The sequence below is a fragment of the Cicer arietinum genome, chromosome 5 (genome assembly GCF_000331145.2).
Source record: "Cicer arietinum cultivar CDC Frontier isolate Library 1 chromosome 5, Cicar.CDCFrontier_v2.0, whole genome shotgun sequence".
Lineage (NCBI taxonomy): Eukaryota > Viridiplantae > Streptophyta > Magnoliopsida > Fabales > Fabaceae > Cicer > Cicer arietinum.
The window spans coordinates 60,779,000-60,805,119 of record NC_021164.2 but is presented as its reverse complement, the minus strand read 5'-3'; the positions used below and the strand labels follow the sequence as shown (position 1 = coordinate 60,805,119).

The 26,120-nt window shown below is 28.9% G+C and overlaps 3 protein-coding genes across 3 annotated transcripts in view; 1 reads left to right on the top strand and 2 right to left on the bottom strand.

Annotated features, from left to right (window-relative positions):
* Positions 1–77: 77 nt before the first annotated feature.
* Positions 78–3,083, bottom strand: LOC101488644 (sugar transport protein 5-like). The gene is made up of 4 exons (XM_073369267.1): positions 2,294–3,083; positions 1,620–1,939; positions 887–1,513; positions 78–681 (listed from the first exon to the last, which is right to left on the bottom strand). Exons 1-4 carry the CDS (start codon positions 2,427–2,429, stop codon positions 244–246), a joined length of 1,521 nt encoding a protein of 506 aa, XP_073225368.1. The 5' UTR covers positions 2,430–3,083; the 3' UTR covers positions 78–243.
* An 8,396-nt stretch (positions 3,084–11,479) lies between these two features.
* Positions 11,480–14,446, bottom strand: LOC101488321 (uncharacterized). Its single transcript, XM_004500563.4, has 6 exons — positions 14,213–14,446; positions 13,920–14,076; positions 13,750–13,823; positions 12,667–12,799; positions 12,287–12,559; positions 11,480–11,975 (listed from the first exon to the last, which is right to left on the bottom strand). Exons 2-6 carry the CDS (start codon positions 14,037–14,039, stop codon positions 11,712–11,714), a joined length of 864 nt encoding a protein of 287 aa, XP_004500620.1. The 5' UTR covers positions 14,040–14,076; positions 14,213–14,446; the 3' UTR covers positions 11,480–11,711.
* Positions 14,447–23,474: 9,028 nt separating this feature from the next.
* LOC101515568 (uncharacterized methyltransferase At1g78140, chloroplastic) overlaps positions 23,475–26,120 on the top strand; it is a 5,092-nt gene continuing 2,446 nt past the window's right edge. Inside the window, exons 1-5 of the mRNA XM_073369334.1 lie at positions 23,475–23,705; positions 23,824–23,915; positions 24,011–24,151; positions 25,171–25,255; positions 25,948–26,120. Coding sequence (XP_073225435.1) covers positions 23,562–23,705; positions 23,824–23,915; positions 24,011–24,151; positions 25,171–25,255; positions 25,948–26,120 — 635 coding nt within the window. The 5' untranslated portion in view covers positions 23,475–23,561. The remainder of the gene's footprint in view (positions 23,706–23,823; positions 23,916–24,010; positions 24,152–25,170; positions 25,256–25,947) is intronic.

Here is a 26,120-nt window from a genome sequence, read left to right as displayed (position 1 = left end):
AAGACTTAAGAGAGACCAAAATTCTGCAGCTAATGAACACGTTGGACTGTAGTAGCTAGATATCTAGGAACAAAGAGTTGGGTGGGAATTGTCCTTTGAAGGAACCTTATACACAAGAGGTATACTTGATGCAAACATATACACAAGAGGTGAAATGACATGAAAATAAATGACTTGGCTAGACTATGTCATAAAAATAAATATAATCTAATTTGTGATACAACATCTAGCTATAAAAAAAACTCATCGTTGATTTCGGAGAACTTCTCCTTTAACATAGCAGCGCCAAAACCAGTGTTTACACCATACGGCATAGATTGAATCCAAATGAAGTCCTTTGGTCTCTGGCAAGAACAATATAATAAAGAGGGTCATTACTACAATCCAAGTAGCATGAAACAAGAAAGCACCAAACTTTAAGTGACATAGCATTGTCAAGAATGTCTGAGATAACACAAATATAGTTATGAACTGCACAGCAACAGCTATGCTTTGTCCTATGCTTCTGATTTTCAATGGGAAAATTTCACTTGGAATTAGCCATAATAGAGGACCCCATGACCAACCAAAACCTGAAGAGTAAAAACACATCAACACTAATAACAGTGCAGCATTGCCCTTTGATATTCTCCCTGTGCCGTAAGAACCGGTCGCCTCTGCCAGCGCAATAGCCAGCGCAATCTTCACAGTCATAACACAATTTGGTTACATAAGATGCACAATGCAAATAATGAGTACATCAAATTCTATACAGAGAACTTACGAAAAACTAACAAACTAACTACTTATTAACGGTCACTAACTAAATGACTAATCAATCAATATTTCTACTAGAATATAATAAATTAGAAAAAGAAACTATGATTTAGTAATTAAATAAACTTACTTGACTGAAAAACATAAGAATGCCACCCGTTATAAACAAGACTCTTCGACCAACCCGATCAACGATGGTAGAGAAGATGATGACTGAAACAATGTTAACAAGTCCAAGTATAATATTAGCAAGCAAAGCTGCATTGTTACCAAAACCCATAGATTGAAAGAGGTTAGGTGCGTAGAAAGCAGCCATGTTAATCCCAGTAAGTTGTTGAAAAAGCGGAATAGCAATTGCAATCACCAAATGAGGTCGATATTGTCTCTCAAATATGGTTGAAAATTGATATTGCTTCATAGATTTGGCATATTGTGATCGTCTAAGAAGTTCTTCTAACTCAGGTTCAACATTGTTTGACCCTCTTATTTTATGCAAAGCTTTTCTAGCTTGATCTATCTTTCCACGCTCCACCAAACTGTTTGGCGTGTCGCTTATAATGAAGGCACCAATTGTGATCAACGCTGCTGGAACCACCGCTAAGCCAAGAGAGATTCGCCAACCCGAAGGATGCTTTGCAGTGACATAGTTTATGCACCCTGCAACCACCACGCCAACTTGTACGAAGAATTGAAAGCTTGTGCTTAATGCTCCACGCCATTTTGGAGGAGCGATTTCCGAAAGGTACAATGGAGTAGCCTTAAATCATTTGCAAAATTGTAACCAATTCTATCATAACTTCACTGATGGTGATTCGCTCATAAAATATTGCTTGAAATAAATAAGTATGAATTAGCTAACTCACTTGATTAGTGAAACCGATTCCAAAGCCGAGAAGGATACGACCAACGATGAGCATAGCAATATTTTGAGCTCCTCCATTAATGGCCCCACCCACAAGGAAGATGGCACCACCCAACAGGATGGTGTTTCTACGACCCAACGTTGTTGTGATTCGACTCGCAATTAGAGAAGTTACTAATCCAGCTAAATACAGAGAAGATGTGAATAATGTCAACAATTGATTATCATACACGCAATATGTGTTTTGTTCGACACTTGCAGCCTTTTTCAAGATTTCTGGAAAGAACTTTTCAAGAAATGGTATCATCGTAGTAACACCACCTGAAATTGTTTATCCAATTCAGTTAACAAATTCAACACTTAAACAATTAAATTAATGTAAAACTCATTTGCATAATATTAAACATGTGTAAACCACAAAAGTACTTAATATGGATATAAAAGTTTGGGTGACTTAGTAAGATGTTAACTTTTTGGGTCCATTGTAGAGAGTATATAGAAGAGTATCTGAAAAAAAGTGTTTAGTAGTCACTAGTCATGATCATCACAAACAAGAAGTGACTACATGTTATGCTTATATAGTAGATACTTTAGAATGGCATAAGAACAAACAATGAGAAGAACGGAATAATAAGGAAAACATTTATAAATAAAAAACAGAACAGGAAAAAGAACCTGAAATTCCGAGGTCATATCCAAAAATGAGTCCACTGGATGCAGCAACAATGCAAGTGATGATAACCGAAAGTGTTATCTTGCTCTCGAATGCAGTGGCCGATTCATCACTAATTTCGGATCCCCTGCCAGCCATATTCAACCTTCTATGATGATGAACTCAACGCAACTTTTACACTTTGAAGTTTGGACCACATCACATTGCTACCAAGTCACTGTGAATCCGAATATAAAGAGTCAACCTATTCATCTATATTCTAGAAATGTAAAATACAACAAATCCACACTCCATTCATAAAAAATGCAATGATAAAACTTAGATCTTATCGACAACCATTTCTTAATTTGGACCTTAATCTTATTCACCACGACTCATATCCTGTGCCTAATAGAAAAGAAGTTGCATGATGATTTTCCTTTTTTGTTTTAAAGAGTTTAAGGGTGAAACTCACCTGCACTCAACATGGAGAAAGATGTTTCATATCTTTATTGGTTAATTAGTTATACTAGTTAGTTATTTTATATAAATCTTTGTAACATTTGATATAATCAATTATCTGAATTTTCAATATCATTCAATTTATTTTTCTCTATTTCTTTTTAATGGCTTGAATCAAGAATCATAAAAGAAAATTTGGCTACCTTAACTAGAATTTGTTTTGAAATCAATTGTACATATAAGTTTGGTGATACCATAGCTCCTATATTGAACTCTACTTTTATTTTGAATTTCTTTATAGTACGTGTTACTCGATTAATCTCCAAATATGAACTTTTATAGGATACCGAAGAGCTCAAACATGAAGTAACAAACAAGATCTAGAAAGTTGAGGTATGTTGTGTCATTCTTCATTCAAATCATTGAGACAAATAGAGAAAGTAAATTGAATGATATTGATAATTGAGAGAATTGATTAGTTACAAGGACTTATATAGTCAATCGAATAAACAACTGACTAGATAAAATAACTAATTAACTAGTATAACTAACTTACTAACTAATATATATAACAAAAAACGAAGTATTTTTAAGTTCAAACAAGCACTTTAGTATATTAAATATTCCTGTAGTTGATAAACTACCATTGAGTTGTAATTATAATACTCTTTTATTTGTTTTTGTTGTTTTTGAAATTCGAAAACCTTTGAAAACAATTTATGCTACCGAAAAGATTAGTGGGTTGAGTCGCGGACTAGATCGCTCTCTTTAAGACGTTTCGAGGCACTTTCCAAAATTGTGCAAGGCAGACTATCAACCACGAAGTCCCCAGGATAAAACAGCTCAGTTACTCTGTATTGGAGTTCTACTGCACTATAGAAAACCGTTCTAGAATTACACCCTCAATATGGCAGTCTTACGACTGACACTCGTAATATGGCACAATGATCACTCGAAAGAGAAGAAAGAGATGAAACACTAAGACGGGGGAGAAGAGAGAAAAACCTTAGATACAGAGAGCTTTTGGTGTTATTTTCCAATTGGGGAGAACCCTCTATTTATAGAGGAAATCTGCAACTGGATCTGAGAAATCCATGGATCATCAGAACGTGCGCTCCAAGTAGTGACCCCAGAAACGTGCGCTCCAAGCCCCCAAAATGTGCGCTCCAAACTCAGGGATTTGACTCTGACTTTTGATCGGACAACAAGGAAATGTGAGACCAAAGATTAGGGTTTTGACCGGGAAAAACAGACACACGAATTCAGGGAGGAAGACTGGATCAGATATGACTCGGTGGAGGGCAGTTACGTAATTAATGTTTCAATTAGAGATAGAACGCAAGCAATCAGTTAATTAAAATGATTAATTAATTTTTAAGCAAAAAATAATAATACACCACGAAGCTAAACCGAACCGAACCGAACCAGGTTGGGCGGCCGGACGGCGGCGGCGCACGCTTGTGTGGTGGTCAACATTGCTTGCGTTCTCCCTCCTTCACAAAATTGGGGTTCCCCTTGGGGCCTCTCCAAGTCATTACATTCACCTTATATACCCTACTAGTGTGTGGTATCCCTCCGATATGTGAAACTTCTCAATTTTTTCAATTCACAACAAGCTCTCATAAATGTCATCATTATTTCCAATAAACTTTCATTAAATGCATCATCATTTCCAACAGTTTTATTACGGAGAGAGGGGCAAATAGTAAATAAAACAGTAATAAAAAAACTTATTTCTGCTTTTTATAGCAAATTGAAAATCATTTACTCAAAGGTTTACATTACGATTATCATGTTTCAAAATTAAAACAACTCATGGATATATGTAACTTTCAACTTCCTATTATTTCATCTAGAGTGTGAGCATGGTATTGGCAAAAATATAGATAGAAATAGAAGTAGAAAAAAGAAGTCATAAGAGATGCGTGTGGTTAATGGTAAGATGGAAAATATAGAAAAGAGAAGAGCGAAAAGTGATAGTAAGAGAAAGGAAATGGAAAAAATATTTTAAGTACACGTTTTGTTTTTGCGGCAGTTCTGATTTGATCAATTTCATCTCCAAAACAAAATGCACTTAATAAATGGAAAAAGAAGTACCTATCCTTTTATGATACGCTTTGACTTTTACCACATTCTTCAGTTTTTTCTTTAAATTATGGCTCACTCTTGTCTTCAGTTGCTTTGTGTTTATCGTGTTCAAACGTGAAACAACAACTACTATTGTTTACTACTCAAGTCACCAATGACGAATGTTCCAAAATGCACTAAACCTTTTGAAACAAATCCCATTGACAAACAAAATTACGTAATGCAACAATAAAAAAAATTTAAGTAACCAGAAAAATTAACAATGTGTTAGCTCAAAAAAGCAGAGAAAATAACTGAGAGGTGATTACAAAGAAAAAAGGGGGTTACTTTTGTCTTCTAACATTTTTGTATGGTAGATTGTTCAAAATTTCAGGAGAAGAGGAAAAAAAACATGGGTTGGAAATTGGTCTTTTGGAGATCCGATATTTTGGTCATGAGGTTTTTGACCACTCCACGGACATGCAAGAAAAACAGGTTTTGTATTTCTAGCCCTAGCCCATAGTCAAGTAAAATTTGAGATAAATAAATCTTATTATTAATGGTTTTTTGCAAATGCATTTATTTAATTAAGTGTATATTTAATTATGTGGTGACAAAAATTGTTTTGAATTAATTAATTTTACTTGAAAGTAATTTATTTTGAGATACATTTTCGTAAATGTAAGTTAAATAATAAATTTCAGAGTAAAAATCGTGTTTAAATTTAAAAGCTACAAATTTTAGTTTAAAGTCAAAATCAATTATAAACACAATCAATTATACTCGAGAGTAACTAAACCTGTCAAAATCAGTTTTATACCTCCAAATCAATTTTGAATGTTTCAAAGGTTGAACCAAACAAAGATTAAGAGTTTGTTTGTTAAGATTTTTTATTTTGATTTTATATTTAAAAAATATTTTTATAATAACTTATTTAAAAGTTGTTTTAGATTCATTTGTTATTGATTAAAAAGGTAAGTTTGACATTCAATAACTGATATACTTATTATTAAATATTTTAACATGATAAAAACTACATTTTATTAAAAGAATGTATCTTTCAAAATTAAATTTTATAAAAAAAAATCTCAAAATAGCTTTTAATTTTAATCACTTTTTAAAATTTCATTATCCAAAAAAGGTTATAGCAAATAGATGAAATACTTAAAAATAATATTTTAAGATAAACTATGTAAACCATTTTTTCAATTGAAACTTTATTTTTGAATTTATTTAAAAAAAATATTATTACATAAAGTAAAAATACTAAAAGGAATTTTCTTTTTTTAAATCTTAAACAAACGGACCATAAATCTTTTTCTATAAAATTCTATATAAAACAATTTAATTTAATTAAAATGTAAAATTGAAAGAAAAGAATAGCTAAAAAAATTTGGTATCTCCTTTATTTATTTAATATACATAGAAAGAGAGACGAATTTTACGGTATTATAAAAAAAAGTTGTGAATACTTAGACTATAAAAAAATAGTTGTAATATTTTGAGTAGTAACTTTCTATAATTTATCCAAATGAATATTACTATAATATTTATTAAAGTTGATTAAATTAAAAGTTTTGGTATATATTTATTTAAATAAATTATTTCAATAATTAAAATTATAATAAAAAACGTTATTTTAAAATAAATTTGTGAGATCAAATTTATAAATTTAATTATGTTAAATATAAAATATAATGAAATTCATTCGGATTTTATTCAACTATTACTAGTTTAATTTTATAATACCAAATCATTTTATTTTCAAATGGGTAGAATATAGATTCCATTCTATGACCTTTTAAAAGTGATGCATTTCAAATTATATTCTGACGGAAGGTGTTTAGAGACGAGTTGCATGTCTCATCCTAAATATGTGTTTGAGTTGGTATTATCAAAATATTGTTGTTTGATAAGATTTTTTTTTCTCGCGGTTTTGTATCATTCTTTTCACTAACTTATACGGTTTTTCAATACACTACTAATTCAAATAGTGTTTAAGTTTGTAACAAATTATTTTTCTCTTATTTTTATTCTTATTACTTAATTTGTTGAACTTGCATATTAATTAAAAATCACTTAAAAATTACATATTAACTAAAAATATATTTTTATACTATTTTATATTTATATTTTAGTTCAACCAATAATCTTGTGACACATTTCAAATCTATTATAATATATTAAAATAAAGACTTAAATTTTATCGACGACAATTCATCTATATGCAAACTATATATTCTAAAATTTATCACATCACAAAAATTCTGATGTGACATCTTTCAAATCTCGCTATTTCTTTCAATTTTTAGTTCTATTATATTTTATTTCACCAATATATAATGTAACAAAGACAAATATTTCATTTGTCCATTCAAATACAATTATTTCATATATTTAATAACTTTAAGTCTAATCAATATACTTAAAAGACTCTGATCACATATCAAACTTTTCATTTTAATAACTCATACAAAAAAAAAAATACCATCAACTCACAATCCTCAATGCATTGTTTATCGCACTTAAAGATTCATCTGTCGATTTTCAACCACTATCCTGCATTTAATTCAAGTCACTTACCAATGAATAAAGATATTATGAAATGCAACTAAACCATATTGGTTTGAACGTGTCACACATTCTAAGTCTACAAATATTTCAATAACATTATTCCTCTGTTGTCATTAATGTTAAATATCATATATTGAAGGTGAGTATTTTTTCTAAGTTATTAAATGCGTTTTTTCGTAGCATTTTTTTTACTTTTTATAATTAAAAACTAAATATCATAATCAAAACAAAATAAAGATGAAGAATACTAAAAATATTTGTTTGAAACTGAATAACTTCTCCATTTCACTAAACGTTTAACCATTTCACTACTTGAAATTTCCTATGTCTTAAACATCAGCAACTCTTCTTGCCTATAATTTTTGGTAATCTACTTTTGATATTTCTTGACCATGACAAAGAGTTATTTGAAAATTTCATTTCATATTTTAATTATTTAGATGCAACAATAGTTAAAGTAATTGAAATTTCTTCATATCCAAAAGACCAAATATAGAATTGATTTGCAGTTACAGTATTTATATTTGAAGTTTAAATACAAATTTAACACCAACTATTATTTTGTATCAAATTTTTATTTGTCTTGAGAGTTGTGTAAATAACATTTTTGCTATCTAATTATTATTATTATTATTATTATTATTATTATTATTATTATTATTATTATTATTATTATTATTATTATTATTATTATTATTATTTAAGACTTTTGATTCTCAAGAAATTTCTAGTTTGCTTTTGTAGTGTTTCTTTCACATATATCTATCAGTTATATTCGCATACGCGAAGAACTGTTGCAATATTTTAAATACTATTATAAACAATATTTTTAACAAACTACTACTCATGAATGATTAATACAATACATACTAGGACACACATGATTTTTAACACATGTTTGAATTAACAAAATTACAGAGCTACATAGATTTTAACAAAAACTACTCTTTAAAGGTTAAGCAAAATTACGGTGAATTTTTCAAAATCACCACCATTTAAAACATAGACTTATATGCAATGAGTTCTTCAAAAGTTTACATTTCATTTTTCATTTTTTTAGAGTTTATCAACAAAGTTTTCTTTACTAAATTTTTTCTATCTTTACACACTTATATTTAATAATTTTTTGAGTCTTGATGACAAGTTGTTATATTAAGAAGCAATTCTTGTGTAGACATAAAAATTTGGACACACTATTTGATCACACACACAAAAATTATATTTCTTTTAATTATTTTAAAACTATACATTATTTAATTATTATTTTTCTACTTTTTTCGTTTATGTGTCTAAATTCTTGTGTCTACATTTAGTTATTATGAACTCTTAGAGTATATAAAAAAATATCTCAAGGACATGTTAATTTGTTCAAATTTTACTGTCAAGTTGAGCAATTCATTTTTGAGTTGGTAGTTATAATGTATTGTCAATTACTTTGAGTAAGACAACATTAACTATTGTTTGACTAAAACTTATGGAGTGTAATTTTTATCTTTAAGAAGTCTTTGGTGTACACTAAAATTCAACTATTAATCAAAGTTATACACCTCTTTGTGAATCTTTATGAATATGTATTCACATTATCATTGAAATTGACTATTATATTTAGCGATACACTTGACTAGTCTAATGTTAACCAATTTTTTACATAAATTAATTTCTATGATTAGTTTTTAAAATTGAAAATGTCAAAAAGTACATAAGTTTAAAAAATATAATGTTTCTAAACTAATATAAATCATATAAAACATATTATAGTTAAATTTATAACTTTTACGATAAAGAAATGTTGAATTATTTAACAAATATATCATTGGAACGAACACTTCAAAGAAAATTAAAAACTTGAATAAATCAATTATAAGTAGAAAAAATGTTAAAGATAAGGACTACATTCCTAAAGTTAAAAAATCTTATAATAGTATCATATTTTAATATATATTGCATGAATTGTATTAGTCAATAAAATTTTACCTTTTTGTTTGAATTAAAACAAAATTAACTTATATATAGTTATTCAAAAATATATTTACCTCTTAATACGTCAATATTTTAATATATTCTACACTAAAATAAAAATAACATTATTTTTAATTTATATATTATTATTTTATATTCAATAATATATTAAATTATACAGCACAACGTATAAGTTATCATATTTTAATATATGTTGCATGGATTATATTAATCAACAAGATTTTAACTATTAAAAAATATATTTATCTCTTAACACAAATATTTTACTATATTCTATTCTAAAAATAAAATTATCTTAATTTTATATTATTATTTTATTATTAAATAATATATTAAATTAATTTGCGCAATGCGCAAATTATCATCTAATTTAATATAGTAGTTTATCCAATGTAAACTAATTTTATCAGTTATTTATAATATTTTCAACAATCGTCGATTAATTTTTTTGTTTAACTATTATCATTTTTTTCGAATTGGAAACAAAGGAAGAGGTTTTCCAAGCAATCATCACTATAAAATTATATAAAACTTAAAGTGCAGATGATAGATTTCGGCAAAAGTTTTTTTCAAATGGAGATTTGTCATATCTGTATTGGAAGTTGGTTCCTTTGATACTAAGGTGATAGAAAATTACTTGTCCTAATCCCTTAGACTACTCAAATTCTTTATTGGATTTTAGGCCTATCAATTTGTATAATCTTAGGGAATATTACGCAACTTCATCCAAGAGGGTAACACTGACGATAATACAATTGTTTTGTCAAAAGTTATTAGACATAATCATTAGACTAAGAAGAAGAAAGGGAAAATCTTTCCTAAATTGGACTTGGAAAAATCGTAACACATGGTGAACTGCCTAGAAGTCATATTTCCTCATCATGTATGTCATTTTTCTCACTTGTATCTCCATCTATTGAATGGTAGTCAAATGTAGAGCTTTATACTTACCACGTGTCTCATTACATGTTTGTGCACTGTATGGAGAGATTAAAAACGATGATTATTCATAAAGTGAAAGGATAAATAGGTGTCAAACCAACTTCAACGTTCAATTAAATCTTAATATAAGACGAGTAATTTAGAGGTAGACCGAATCTAGCATCTTAGTGGATAATCTCTTTAAAAAGTTGAAGTCAAAAGGTCCCGTTGTCATCAAAGTTGGTTGATGCCCCGAACTATACGTGTGAAATGAATTGTGTGAGGTGGATTACGTTGCATTAATCACACTGAAGGTGGATTGAGCTTCTCAATGGAACCCTATTTGGACGGCCTTAGCCCAATCCAAAATAAGTTGCCTCCGCATGATAGGGTTTTAAGTTTTACCTACTCTTAAGTTTTGTTCCATTTTGGAGAGGATGATGAGCATAAAACATCTAGTTGTTTTGCCTTCTGAAACTGCCTTGGAGACAAAAGGAAATATAGTTGAACGTGACGACTTCGCATTAAGTTCCTCCCCTTAATATACTACCACGTCTATCCTTTATTATAAGGGTCCATTTTTTTCCTTAAAATAATTTGTGTAAAACTTGACTTTTTTATATTCCAAAACAAATTAACAGTATGAATAAATGATATATTTGGAAAAAGATAATAAATACACCTAATGTATTAAAAAAGTGATTATATTTATAAAAATGGTTTTTTTCCCAATGAATCCTTCTAATTAAGAACAAAGATAGTAAATGAGAAGGAAAGGCCTCGTTAAGAAGCAAAGATGGACAACCCAATGAAATAAGAAAAACGATGGCCATTAGACAATCACTCTCCATCCAACCTATTAACCAAGAACTCCAAAAGACTATAAAATCATTTCTTCACTCAAAATTAGACAATCACTCTCCATCCAAACTATTGACCAAGAACTCCAAAAGACTATAAAATAGTTTCTTCACTCAATAAGACACTTTCAACAATGAAACTATCCACTCACATTAACTCCAACACAACCTTGTATTCCCAATGTCATTATATTTTATTTTATTTTACCATTTTAAGTGTGAAAGGAATTTTCATACACGAAGTCCGAAGTCATACAAAATCAAATAGGCAGCCATTAGCAAAAATTATTCCGCTTTTAAACCAATGAATAAAAATTAAACCAAACAAGTAATGGACTAATAGAGTAAACAGTCCAAAATCACTTCATTAATTAATTAAAGCAAACACGGAAGAAAACACAGGATTATGGACAAACAACCAATTAGCAACGGTCCTTTTGGTCAATAATATCAAATAACCTAAAAGGCAAATTCCCAAAACCCAGAAATACAAGGTCAAATAATATAATAACACATCCCACTAAAAATTAATTAAAACAAAACAAGATAGTATATGAAATAAGTTAGACCTAACAAATTATACCAAGGCAATGCTGCTCTCACCACCGGGCGGCTTCCGTACGCCACCTAGATAGTCTCTAGACTCCACCTTCCCATCAGCAAAGATGTTACTGCCACTTATCTCTCGGAGTTTTGCTCCGCTCAATGATTTCTCGGCAGAGGAAGGCGGGACATCGCCCTTAAATATGTTATTTCCAGAAAGTTCTGCAAATTTCTGGTTAAGAATCTTCTTTGCTGTCTTAACTGGTTCTCCAGAATTAGCACCTTGATCTCCATCAGCCTAATAAAAGTATAAAACACAAGACAGTATGTTAAATTTAAAATGCACAAAGATTGACATATGCTACATAAAAGCATTACTAATATGCATTATGCATGAAGATATCCAATTTTATAGTTACACTGCATTACACAATTTATACTCAAAATGTTATGCATTATTCATTTCATTATGTTTGCCTAAATAAGTACTATATGAGACAGATTATTGAATAATGATACAAATCTTAAAATTGAAGGCGAGAGATAGATATAAAATTTTAAAATATTCACCCAAAACAATTCATGTTAACAACTTATAGTGGTGCATACATTGCTTTCTCCAATGCCTATGCTCCCTTGCAACTCCAATATGCGAGGAGTTATTGGTCGGGGTTTGATTTCTGGTGGTGGAGCAAATATGTCATGACCACTAAGCTCCTTGCACTTTGCATCAGAAAGTTGCTTGTTCAACTTATTGTCTTCGCTTTCCATAGTTCCACTGAGCTCACGTTGCTTGGCCACCTCAGGCAATGAAGCAGGCTTTTTTGGCGAAACGCTCTCTTCCTCGCCAAAGGAGATATGACTGATTCCTGCAATCGCTTGCTTCAATTTTCAACAACAATAAAAATCAGAAATCCATTGCAAAATTGTGATCAATAATACATTTAGTAAATGTATCTGTTTTTGTATAAAAAAATAAACACCAATACCTGGTACATGCGAATTCCAGTTTTATTTGCGGAAGGATTGGCACTGCCAGCTTCTGTGTCATCGTCTTCTCCATTGGCTACAAATATTCCGCTACCAGTAATCTCCTTCATCTTATACTCCGAACAAGGCTTTCTGAGAATCCAAATTCCACAGCCAGATAAATTCAGATGCCACACAATATAAAAGAAACCAAATGAAACTGATCTAGGATTACAAGTTCAGTCCATAATGATATGAAAATTGAGCTTGAATTCACCTCACATTAGTCTAGAAACACATACTCCATATTACAGTAGGCACTATCATGCATTTTGCGAAGTCTAGAAAGACAAATGAAACTGAAAACCACAAAGTTGGGAGAAAAAAGGAAACGGTAGAACAATATCATGTTTTTTGCATCATTGATTACAATTTACAAACTCCATGATTAGGATGATGGGATGTAGAGAAAAATTATAAATGGTGTTTCTTCAATGTGAAACAATGCATAATTGGGAGTAGCATAGTGTCTTGGACATGCCCTAATATCTACAAAATGATTGCTAAAGTTGTGGATTTAATAGGTACAAGTATGACAGTGAAGATATCATGAACTCAATTTCATATTACTATTTTCAACCAGCCTAATATTGTAAATGTGATTTCCCTACTCTAGTGGTAAAAATTCACCATGAAACCGAGTGACCAAGCTGAACTGAAATTAGATTTAAACTATAGATCCACTCATTGCATTTCAACAACTCAAATAATTCCATTTAACCCTTTTCTGAAACTCTCTTCCTATTAAAGAGTATATTATAATAGAAACTCGCTTCCCGATCAATCAAACTATTAAACTATCAAACTATAAATAATTTGCTCAAATTGTCAGTTTAAGACTATAGCCAAAAAAAGAAACAGGGAATTTTTTTTTATTGAAAAAAATTGATTACAGATCAATAACACAAACAAGTCGGAAACTGAAACAATCAGAAACACAATTTTCATATAAATTTAAAATTTCATAAATGTTTCAGGGTTTTAATAACTGGAAAATTTAAATTTGCAAAAAAATAAGGAGAAAGAGAATAATTAGATCTCACCGTTTGTTTAAGCTCTCGACTTCTTCATCGGTAACCTGACCCCCAAACACCACTTTGCTGATCCCATCCGACGGCTATAATTTGAAATGAAAACAAAAAAAGAAATCATAAATATTTGATTTAGACATGAATCCCATAAAAAAAGAAGGGTAATAAAGTAATTAACATACCTGATGAGAACGAGGTGCAGAGGAAGCAAGAGCTGGAGAATCAGAGATTGGAGTTTCCGACCAAGTAAGCAGATCTGCCGTTGAAGTGTGTGGTTTCCTCACCGGAGTGTTCCTCTCCATATTGCTAAACTCACACGCCTGTCGTCACGGTAATTCCCTGATAAAATAAAACCAATCAACACTCATATTACTACTCTCTACCCTTTCATTCATTAACTTTTTTTATAACAATAAAATAGCAACAAAACCAAACAGCAATAAAATTAATGGTGGAAGGTGTAGGAGGTTGTTACGTTAATAATCTCCAAAAAGGAAATGACGAAGATGACCTTCCGATCTCGCAGATTATCTTGGTTTTGTTCAACGGTAGAGAAGAGCAAACGAGAGAAGAGAGTGGATTTTTATATTTAAAAAGTGCTAAGTTGAGTGGAGTGTGGAGAGAGTAAAGAAAGAGTGATATAGAAATAGAACAAGTAGAAGCTACTCTTCTTCTGTTTCAAAACAAAGCAAACAAACAAACAAACTCCAACAACTATACTCACCCGTATTTATATAAATAAATATATCTCCGTTACGTTATTAATTAATTAATTTATTAGTTAATCAATCCTCTTCTTCTCCCTTTTAAAATTTTGAATTTTTTTATTTATCTTACTTGATTTTGATTTTTGAATCTTAAAAAACCGCCCCGGTGAATTGGTATTTGTAATTTTGTATAACTTTTTTCTACCTTTTAAGTTTGGACGGTAAGCATGTGCGCCGCATGTACCGCCACATGTCGGTTGTTATGAGAGAGCAGAAGTGTTATTACTTTTTTGCCCTCAACCCAACTTAGCTTTTTTGTTCATTATTTTTTTCCTTTTCCCGTTAATCATCCCTTGTGTGATGATAACTCAACTATTTTTCTCTCTTGAGTTTAGTCCAAGATTAACCTCATAAGCCAACTGCTATTGAAAAGTGATAAACATTATTTCGTGAAATAAGGAAATAAATTATAATATTTGTGCACTTTGATTTATCAAAATTTATTTAGTGTATGTTTAGTTCAATGTTGATATAAGCAAATTAAATATAAAATAATTTATGATTGGATATATTACACAAAAGTAAATGTTAATATAAAGTAATTTTATCTACCTAAAAGTAATTAAATATATTATCAATTTTACATATTTACAATTATTATGAGTACTCTAAACGTTCAACAAAAATAAACTTGATAAACATAGTTTTTCTTTGTTGGAGTTCAAATTGAAATGTACATTGATGCTAAATAATGCTACTAGATTAACTTTTCTTTGGAACAAATAATAATAATTATGATTAAAGGCATGCATATTTGTGGCTAGTACTTGCTACCTACCTGTTTAGCAAGAAATAAAAAAGATAGATACTCATGACATGACATGAGCTTGTGGTACTACTAACTAGTGGGTTCTATTCAGTCAAAAAAATATAAAAACTAGTGGGTTCTACGAACAAGGTATACATTCTTTGGATCAGATATCTCGTGACATTCATGTGCAAAAAGTCAAGCCTTGCCAACTAATTTGCGACTTTATGAAAATTTATTCTTGGCAGTGGAAGGAATAGGGGAGCTAGGCATTTGATTCACAATTCAATCAAGTAAACTTTTCCCATAATTGCGAGCTTGAGCTAGAATTCATCTCATTTTATATATCATTGAAACCATTCGTGGGACACAAGCAAAAAAAAAAAATTAATGAAAAGGTTTCACGTGTGTGTAATAGGCATCTCTCATCAACATTTGTGATTCATAATTACCCTCTTGGTGTTCTCAGAGATGAAAATCCCCTCCTCACATCACATGCACCTAACACGCTTTGCTTTTCACCCTTTTCTTTTCATTTTTTGGCAAAAATTTCAGTTGTAAGAAAGATTGGTTTAAAGAAAAATCGTAAGGATATTTTCGTCCCTCAATGTATAAATCGGGCGATTGTGGAAATGCAACGGTATCCATCACAATAAAAAAGTTATCCGTTAGAAGTAAGCAAAATTCAACGGGTTGCTTGCAGACACTGATTAAGGGATATTTCAAATTTTAAAATGTGGCTCAATTACGAAAGCAACCTTCAGAAATTATGGTCCATATATATTTTTCGGGCTATGGCTAGGGTGGGAAGCTCCTCATGGGGTCCACAGTGAACTATGTTTATTCATATTGTTATATGAGAAAAACGATTATGCACGGATATAAAATAAAAATAAGAATAAAAATTATTGATTTAACTATCTTATTATATAATTGTAATTTTTATCCATCATTAATTATATAATTAAAATAGATTAAGCGGAAATGGAACATTTCCGTTAAACTTTATTAGATTAAGCGGTTTACTAAATTTTATTAGTCATTTTATTTTAAAACGAATGTTTTTTATAATTATTTGAAAAAACATAACAATATTTTACAAAAGTATCTTTATTAGTTGTCTCACTATATGTTTACAATGACAATGACTATATATATTGAATCTTTATTTATTAGATAATTCGTTCCCTAAAATTTCTTTCGTTTTAAAATGAATGTTTTTAAAATTTTCATATATATTAAAAAATATAATTATTAGAAGAAAGAAAATAATCATTTTATAAAATTATTCTTACGGTTGGTTTTTCTACTATTTTTCATCACAAAAATAATTGATCTATTTGTAAAAAGAAGTTATCTCAAAATAATATTTTTTTTCAAATTCAATGTATTTCTTTCTAATTTTACTATTCAATTAATATTACTTGTATTATTCTTAATATAATATGTTTTACTATGCATTTATGATATTGATAATGCAATAATATTTAATAAAAATAAAATAAAAAAGAAAAAAAATTCTTTTATTTATACATTGTTATTAATATGTATTAAATAGCTCAATTATTAATATAGAGTGTTATAAATATAGAGTTGTATTATTACTTTAGGAGTAATGTGTATGAAGTAATAGTTGAATGAGAAAATTGAAAAAAAATATTTGTTCTATATAAGGTCTTGCTAAAGAAGGTATCTGTGTCAACCCTATATATTTTATCAATGATATATCACTGCTTTTTAGCATTTTGTTGCTAACCGAATGTATGAGACTAAATCCATCTATAAGTTTTACTTAATATATCCAACCTCGTTCATAAATAAAAATTTAAAATTACCTTAAAATTTAAAAGTAATATTCATTTTAAAACAATTGTTTTATTAAAGTGTCACTCATTTTAAAATGAATTGTCTAATTTTCTACAATTAATTTTATTTTTTCTCTCTCTCAAATATTCTTATGATATCTCTCCACCTCCACCAAACACCGTGTCATAGTATCGGCCAAATATTTAGCTAAGGTACAAAGCAAACTTCAAATCAAAACATTAATTAAAAAAGTAGAGGTATTTTTCATGTTAACAAGGTCTAAAGTTCAAAATATGAAAAATTAATGCAAATAATTTACTAATAATTTGCAAATATTAATCTATCTAGAAAAATTATTGCTAATAATAATTTTTTGTCAAGTGTTAATAATACTAGTTTACTATAGTTTTATTTAAATTTTACTTTAATTGAAATAGTTTAATGAAATATATCATTTAATGCATCATTTTATTCTTGCAAGACCTCCTTTTAATAATTGTACTTAAACACTTTTTTATTTTATTTTTCAGGTTTACATATATATGAAAAAAAAATTAGGGAGGTCCCCTTAGTTCGGTTTTGCCATTAGGGGTATTCATGGATTGGGTTGAACCAATTTTTACAAAACCTGATACCCGACCCAATAGATTATCTTTGGGTTGAATTAAATTCTAAATCCATATTTTTAATTTAATCCAAACTGAACCGACCCGATCAAGAACGGGTTGGATTGACGGGTTATACATAAATAATAACCTATTTTTTTATTTTACGAAAAAATATATTGAATACTTGAATATCTCAAAAACTATAAAATTTCAATCACATCATTCAATTCTTTAAAAATTCATCAACCTCTCACACAAAAAAAAATAAATCTAACAATCTTCAAATACATAAATAAATTCAACAATGATAAATCAATAAAATATAAAAATTCATCAATTCTAAGCAATGTCAACTTCAAATACAAGCACTTAACAAGATTATAAGGCCAAAACAAATTAAATGCTAAACTGCAAGAAAAATTCAGTATCTAGTCTAGACACATAAATATCTTGCATCAGCATTCATTTAAAAATCAATTATTAATAATATTTTATTATAACTAATTTGTATAAAAAACATAATAGTTGTGAGCACCTGCGTAACAAAAGAAGAAGGTGGATGGCAGCGCGACTTCAAGAGGTTGAAAATCTAAAGAAAAAGAGTAATAAAACTCTATTGAATTGTTGGGACTGCCAAACAAAATTTTTTTATATATATATATATAGTTATCGAGTCGGGTCTACGGGTCGACAAATTCAAATTATTAAATCCATTATCCGAACAAAATATAAGCGGGTTTTAACGAATTGGGTTGGGTCGGACCCGAAAATGATCAGATATGAGTAAAAATCAGGTTAGATTTAGTTGGGTGATCGGGTTGACGGATCGACACACACCTATGTACTCTCTTACTTGACATATCGATGATGACAACTTATAACCACTAGAGACTAGTCATTCTCCTCTCCTCATCACAAATCATATCGACCACAACACCTTTTTCTTCGTCCTTTTTTTCTTTATCCTTCACCTTTCTTCCTCATATATATTAGAACAAGAATTTTGAAGAGGAAAATCAAACGAACAAAATTCACTACTATTGTAATGGATAAATGTAAAAAAAAATAATAAGAGTGAGTTTTGTTTTGTATGATATGTTAGTGGAAAAGAAAGGTAGAGAGAAGAATATATATATATATATATATATATATATATATGTGTGTGTGTGTGTGTGTTTGTGAAAGCTCCATGCAACTCTGATGGATCTCTAATAAATTAGAGGATGAAGATGAATTGTCCGCCACAAATTTTGTCATATTAGAATTAACCATATTTTTCTTGAAAATCGCTAATGATATATCACTCAATGTAACACTTTTTTTTTTAGGTTAAATACCACTCGTGGTCCCTTAACTTAATTTCAGTTAATATTTTAGTCATTTATTTATTTCCCGATTTGGTCATTTATTTTAATTTTAAGTGACAATTTGATCTTTTATGTTTTAAAATGTTAACAATGTTATCCTTTTTTTTTTACAAAAATTCAAAAAATTCATCAATATTTTCAAACAAAATCCATAAAGTTAATTATATTATTTAGTATAATACAAATTTCATCAAATTCGTAACTCAAATCTTCAAATAAACTCATATTTGCCATTATTTATTTGATGTTGTTAAAGATGAAAATATGAGTTTATTTAAAGTTTTAAGTTATGAATTTAATAAAATTGCATTATATTGAGGATGCTAATTAATTTTATGGATTTTGTTTAAAATATTTGATGAATTTTTTGAATTTTTGCAAAAAATAAGGATAACATTGTTGACATTTTAAAACATAAAAGATCAAATTATCACTTAAAATTAAAATAAATAATCAAATAAAAAAAAAGAGTAAAATCTTAACTGAAATTAAGTTAAGGGACCCTTAATTCTTTTTTTATCAGGCAAAATTTATGTAAGATTTATTGGTTGAAGTAAAAATTATATAGATGCATTAATTTTTTGTGAAATTTATTTTCAAAATGAATTTGTTGTTTTTTTTAATTTATCCTCTATTTTGTTATTTAATTAATTTGTATATATATATATATATATATATATATATATATATATATATATATATAGATCATTCTATATAATCATATTTTATGTTAGGTCAATAAATTTTTTTATCTCATAACTACTTTTGAATTCAAAACTTTGAGTGTGAGATAATTGTATTTTATAAAGGGGATTAATTACATGTTCGAGTGAAAATAAAATAAAAAACTAAAATAACAATTAAGCTTAATCCATATTGATTTTTCAATGAATTTGTTGTTCATTCGTTAGTGTTACAACAATAGATAATCATATGCAATTATACCTTGATATTGCAAGACAACATGTAGGCACAAATTAGATAAATCATAATAAAAAACGTTGTTACGATAAATTTGTTGGTTCGCTCTGCGTAAGGGTGAAGGGAGCGACAATTTATTTGTCGACAGGAGGGCAAAAGTGTTAAAAGAAGACAAACAAAATATTTGAATACATAAACTCAAAATAAAAAAGCATGAGACCAACATTTTGAAGCATGCACCAATATCAATTGTTAAACGTTCAAACAAACACTTATTGAGCACACAAAACAAAAACTAACCCAAAAAACAAAATAAAGCCAGACACCAATATTTGAAGCTGTACTGAGATCAATAGTTATAACTTATAAGTTCAAACAAGCACGTTCTTAAACACACCAATCAATAAATAACACAAAAAAGAAAAATAGATTATAAAAATATTTAAGCATCCATAATTAAAAGATTAAACAAGCACTTTTTAAATAGTCTGATAAACAACCCAAAAATTAAGTGTGCACTAAGATCAAAAGGTTTAACTTCAAGCAAACACTTTCTTAAACACACCTGCAGCCAATAAGTAACACAAAAAACATTGATTATGAAAATATTCGAACATCCATTATTAAAAGATTAAACAAACACAAAAGCAAAATTTGATTACGAATATATTTAAATGCTCTCACCTTGGGCCTTGAACCCACAAGCACAAGATTAAGCGCCTTGCGCTCTAACAACTCATCAATTGTCAGGCTATAGTTTGTATAACTAAATTATATCTGTAAGAATATGGCTTAACCGGAAGAGTTGATACAATAAAAAATATTTTTCATTGTTCCCACTTGGTCTAGGATGTATTATAGTTAGATAACAATACAATTCGCATTTGTGATAATCACCCGAATTCGTATCGATTTGAAAAGAAAAACTTGTTATATTTACTTTACATCAGCGTCCGACTTTGTCCAGTCAGTAAAATTATTATTATTTTTTAATTATATATATATATATATACATATTTAATATTTTTCAATATTAAAAATTAAATTTTTTATAATTTTTTTTATAATTTTATTATTGTATAATAATAATAATAATAATAATAATTTTATTATATTAATTATAATAAATATAATTTTTAAATATATAATTTTATCTATATGGATTAGTGCGGATAGAAAAATTTAATTCCTGTCACAGATAAAAATTGAAACTTAAATTTAATATTTGACAAAAAATTAAGACTATTTTTTCTGATTAATCAGATACTGAAGAGACAAAATTTATTCCACTTCACCGTATTGTCATGCCTAAATATACTTGGGAGATTTTGTAAATTTTAAAAACATTGATTTTATATCGCTGTGTAAGCGTTGTAGCTAAGTGTCACACATATTAAACACTTGCAAATTTCATGGAAGAAACCAAATACTGTAACATTTCATGTGAATTTCGTGGAAGGAACTAAAGTAGTGTAACATTTGAGGTGTCTTAGGAGGTCTAGAAGTCTGTTTAAGATTATATTTTACGATTTTTTGTTTATGAATTAATGTCTTACCATCAAAGGATGAGTGATGTGAACTTTTATAAATAAACTCATAAGTAAGTTATATTTGAATATCTGACATGATCTCTTATAATATTTATTTAACAATATTATACTTTATTTTAATTCTATATAATAATAATAAGATAAGTTATATATTACTATAAAAAAATGTGTATAATATTATGAATATTTTGATAAATAATTTTCTCTATGTTGTCTACAATAACTTATGTAGTGTCTATTAAATTTGACTAAATTAAAAATTTTGATACATTTATCTATTTAATTTTGATCTCTTCATTATTAAAATTAAAATTTTAATTGAAATCATAACAAAAATTGTTATTTAAAAATAGTCCAAAAATAAACAAATTTAAAAGTTTGGTGTTGTTAAACTAAAATACAGTCAAAGTTAATATGTTATTTAACTATTGATGATTTAATTTAATAGTATCAAAACATATTAATTTTCAAATAGACCAGATAAATCTCCTAACTAATAATAATACACTTAAATATCTCAAAGTTTGATGGAAATTACTAGATTAGTAGGTTTAAATTACAAAAAATTATAAAATTAATAATTTAATACAAAATACAAAACTTAATATTATAATAATAAAAATTATTATTTGTATATAATGAAGTAGATCAAATTAGTAGGTGTAATACACTTTTTTATCGACATATAGTTAATCTATTAAATATATATCTAAATTGATCAACGTATATATGTAAAAAATACATTAAAATTGATCAATCAGAACAAAAATTTAGAACATTGGAAACAACATGGGAAAAAGAACAAATAGAACTCTATCTATTCCTTGATTTTTCTCTCTCGATTTTTGTTTAATGAACAAAGAGAACTCTATCTCTTCCTTCATCTTTCTCTCTCGGATATTTCTAACGAAGAAAGAGTAAAATTATAAAAAAAGTGATGGAGAGAAAGTGAAAGAAATAATCTAATTCCAAGCTCAATTGAGCTACCTAAGTTTTTATAAAAGCATTGGGCCATAAAATATAAATAAAGCCCAATCTAGTATGGGCCTATCGTAAATTCACTCCTGGAAAGTCTTATTTCGTACCCCATTTCTATACCTATGTAAGCATTGTAGCTAAGTGTCGCACATATTTATTTAATTTTTTTTACCATTTTATCTTTTTCGGAACCAGAAAAAAGATTTTTGGTAATTTCTGAAAAACTTTTTTGAAGAATTCTAGTATATACCTTACTTTCGGAAAAACTTTTTTCAAGTTTTCCGACACTTTTTAAAAAATTTCCGGTAAGTTTCTGGAAAAAAATTTAGGAAATATTTTCGATACACACCATAAATAATTAATAATTAATACACCATTAAATAATTAATACACAATTTATACACCATAAATAATTAATACACTATTAATACACCATAATAATTAATATACCATAAATCGTTTGTCTTCTTTGATATTGTCATACGAATCATTTCCGGAGCGGCATCCATAGACAATGAAGATTCAAAGTCACTAATTCTTTTTACAACTTTGTCGTTAATATCTCTAGTCCTACTCATTGAAAAAAAAATTAGTTAAAATCAAATGAATTAAATAAATACTAATGTAATAAATTAATTAATTAATTTAAAAATATTTATAAAAAAAATTAAATAACTACTAGAAAACATGCGGATGAAGATTTCTGATAACTTTCATAAATGTTACGTTGAAGTTTGTCGATAGTGTGAGTCTTCCGATAGTCTTCAGAAAAGATTTTTGAAAATGATATCCTGGGTCGAAAATTTTTTGTATCGAAAAACTTGAAAAAAGTTTTTCGAAATAAATGATTTTTTTTTTTTATAATTCAGAAAATATTGAAATGAAAAATAAAAAAAAGTAGTAATTATATATATATATATATATATATATATAAAAGGGTATTTTAGTATTTTTTTTAGGGTAGATGAATAAATAAAAGAGGGGTAGAGGGTAAAATTTTCTCGCAACCGTGGTGATATGTGTAGCACATACCTGAAACGTCAACGGTACACCCCAACACTTTCTTCGTAGCGGTATTAATGGCCACAGGCATCGCGGTTACGCTGACCCCAACGTTTTCTTCATTCACACGCCCCACGCGCTTTTTCCCAGCCACTGCTAAGTTTCCACTTCGTCTTCAAGCATCTTCTTCTACGGCTTTCATTGACACTACCAATCAAACAGTAACACTGCTTCTTCCTCCAATTCACAATCTCTTATATCAATCAATTCCAATTCATTTCAATACTTCATCAAAAAAAGCACGTTGATTAATTTTAATCAATGTGATTTTGTCTTAAGGATTCCGTCGCAGTTACTCGGAGCAGCAACCCTTTGGCTTGTCCCATATGTTATAACTCGTTGATATGGATCACTGATCCTGGTTTATCCGTGTAAGTTGTTGATGTTCAATTCATTATTCATTATCGATTCACTTGCTAACTTGTTTATTTATTTTTTCTTCATTTGGATGAATAACTTGATGCAGAGATACTATACCTAGATCTAGTTTACAATGTAGCACTTGTCAGAAAACATATAATGGTAACCAAACGCATCTTGATCTCACAGTAACAAGTGGTGCTAAGAGCTATGGTGAATCCATGCCAGCTTCCACAGAGCTTTTCAGGCATGCATTTTCCATTTTTTTTTTCCTTCATATAATTTTTTCAATTTTACTAATTACACTCCTTTTATTTCCGGTTACAACCAAATAGCTTACGTGAAGTAGTTTCAACTTACATGAACTTAGTTAACAACATAAATTAGGTTCATGTACAAGAAGTTATTTTTTTGGTGTAACAGGAAATAAAAGAGCTGTAAATAGCAAAATTGTAACTTTACTTTTGTTTTCCCTTTTTAATCTTTAATTGTACTTGATCATTTTTTTGAACTGTTTATGTTGGTGATACTAATAGAAACCCAAATGTCTGAAGTAACAATACAAGCTAAACCAAGTAGTGAAAAATCTTTGTTCATATGAGCTAGCTACTGAAATCTGATCCTATTATGTGCATAACTGCATATGATCGAATTATCAGATCAATAATACTGAATATAAATGCATATATTATATCTAGTGGTTTTTGCTTTTTATTTGTGGATTGCTACGATGTTTCCAAAATGAAAATCTTGGACTTGAGATACATTGTATATGCAGTGGCTGTTCTGTTTCAAATACATTGGTGGTGCTGAGGGTAAGAGTTGCTGTATGATAACTAGTAATCACCACATTGTTTTATAAGGAGTTCGAGAAACACTTTTGGGCAATAGACACTACGTTTTTCATCTTTTAATTATGTTCCTACATTTGGTATTCAGTTTTAGGTACCTGTTACATAGATATAATAAAACAGTGTTCTAAGCATAAATATTTGATATAATGAGTGTATGATATCACGTCGAAACCCTTTCAATCGTGTGTTTGAACCAAAGCTACATATTGTAGCTTCTCACATGTAATGCCTCGGGACGGGATAATAGAAAAAGTTGACATGAAAACAATCATGCTAAATAGTGTTCATATGAATAGTTAGTCTGAAAATGACACACTGCTGCTAAGCAGTATAGCTTTTTGTCTAAATGTTGGCAACTTGAATTTAAAACTGATTTGCCGCTTCTATGGATAATGATTGTTTGTGGAATCAGGATGCCGTTGATATCATTTCTCTATGAGAGGGGCTGGCGTCAAACCTTTTCTGTATGGGGTGGTTTTCCAGGTCCTGAAAAAGAGGTCAATCAAATGTCTCCCTTTCTAATCACAGTTCCTTTTTGATGGACCCACATTTTTTTATCAATATGATTTCTTCTGTATAAATTGGTTATTTATCCTTTAACTTTAACTTTCTTCAGTAGGGATATTATCCAATTGGAAGTATTGTGTGATTTTTGAATCTTGATATTTGTTATATAGGTTTGTTAAGAGTTTAGAGGAGCATCATAAACTGATTCAATAATTCAACAACTACTTATGCTAAGCATCTTATCGGACAACCAGGTTGTGGCATAATTTGTTATTTTTTAAGCTAAAACATCGAGCTTATCGACCTAAGTTAAAAGTAATTTATCTGAACTCGGTTGGCTATTTTTGTAAGTAAATCCAGCTCCAAATTAGCTCCCATAAGCCCCAACTTAGCTCATGGGTATCTTAAGAGCTATTCCATTCAATTTGTCTTGATTATTGTTTGGCAGTTGATTAGAAGAATATGAAATTGGATTTGGTGTTGCATTGCAATACTGCCAATACATGTCGAAATTTGTTAAAATTTTAGTTAGATCTGTCTTCTACATCTTGCCTGTCAATATGTCATATGTACTTCTATAAAGAAATATTAGAATTATCTTGTTGATGCATGTGTACTTTCTGTCATTTCCTTTCCATGTGTTGTAACAAACAGTCACACCTTGTGTTGAATTTGACTGCAGTTTGAACTGATGAAGAGTTTCCTGAAACCAGTATTGGGGGGAAATATCATCGACGCTAGTTGTGGAAGTGGATTATTTTCAAGATTATTTGCAAAAAGTGGGCTGTTTTCTTCGGTTGTGGCTCTGGACTACTCAGAGAACATGTTGAGGCAATGTTACGAGTTCATTCAGCA

Excerpts from the sequence above, each read along its gene's own strand:
- LOC101488321 (XM_004500563.4), bottom strand. The coding sequence starts at position 14,039 with ATGGAGAGGAACACTCCGGTGAGGAAACCACACACTTCAACGGCAGAT. Across the intron at positions 12,800-13,749 it reads GTCGAGAGCTTAAACAAACG|AAAGCCTTGTTCGGAGTATA; the intron begins GTGAGATCTAAT and ends TTGGATTCTCAG. Across the intron at positions 11,976-12,286 it reads TAGGCATTGGAGAAAGCAAT|GCTGATGGAGATCAAGGTGC; the intron begins GTATGCACCACT and ends TACTTTTATTAG.
- LOC101488644 (XM_073369267.1), bottom strand. The coding sequence starts at position 2,429 with ATGGCTGGCAGGGGATCCGAAATTAGTGATGAATCGGCCACTGCATTC. Across the intron at positions 1,514-1,619 it reads GAATCGGTTTCACTAATCAA|GCTACTCCATTGTACCTTTC; the intron begins GTGAGTTAGCTA and ends AAATGATTTAAG. Across the intron at positions 682-886 it reads TTCTTATGTTTTTCAGTCAA|ATTGCGCTGGCTATTGCGCT; the intron begins GTAAGTTTATTT and ends ATGACTGTGAAG.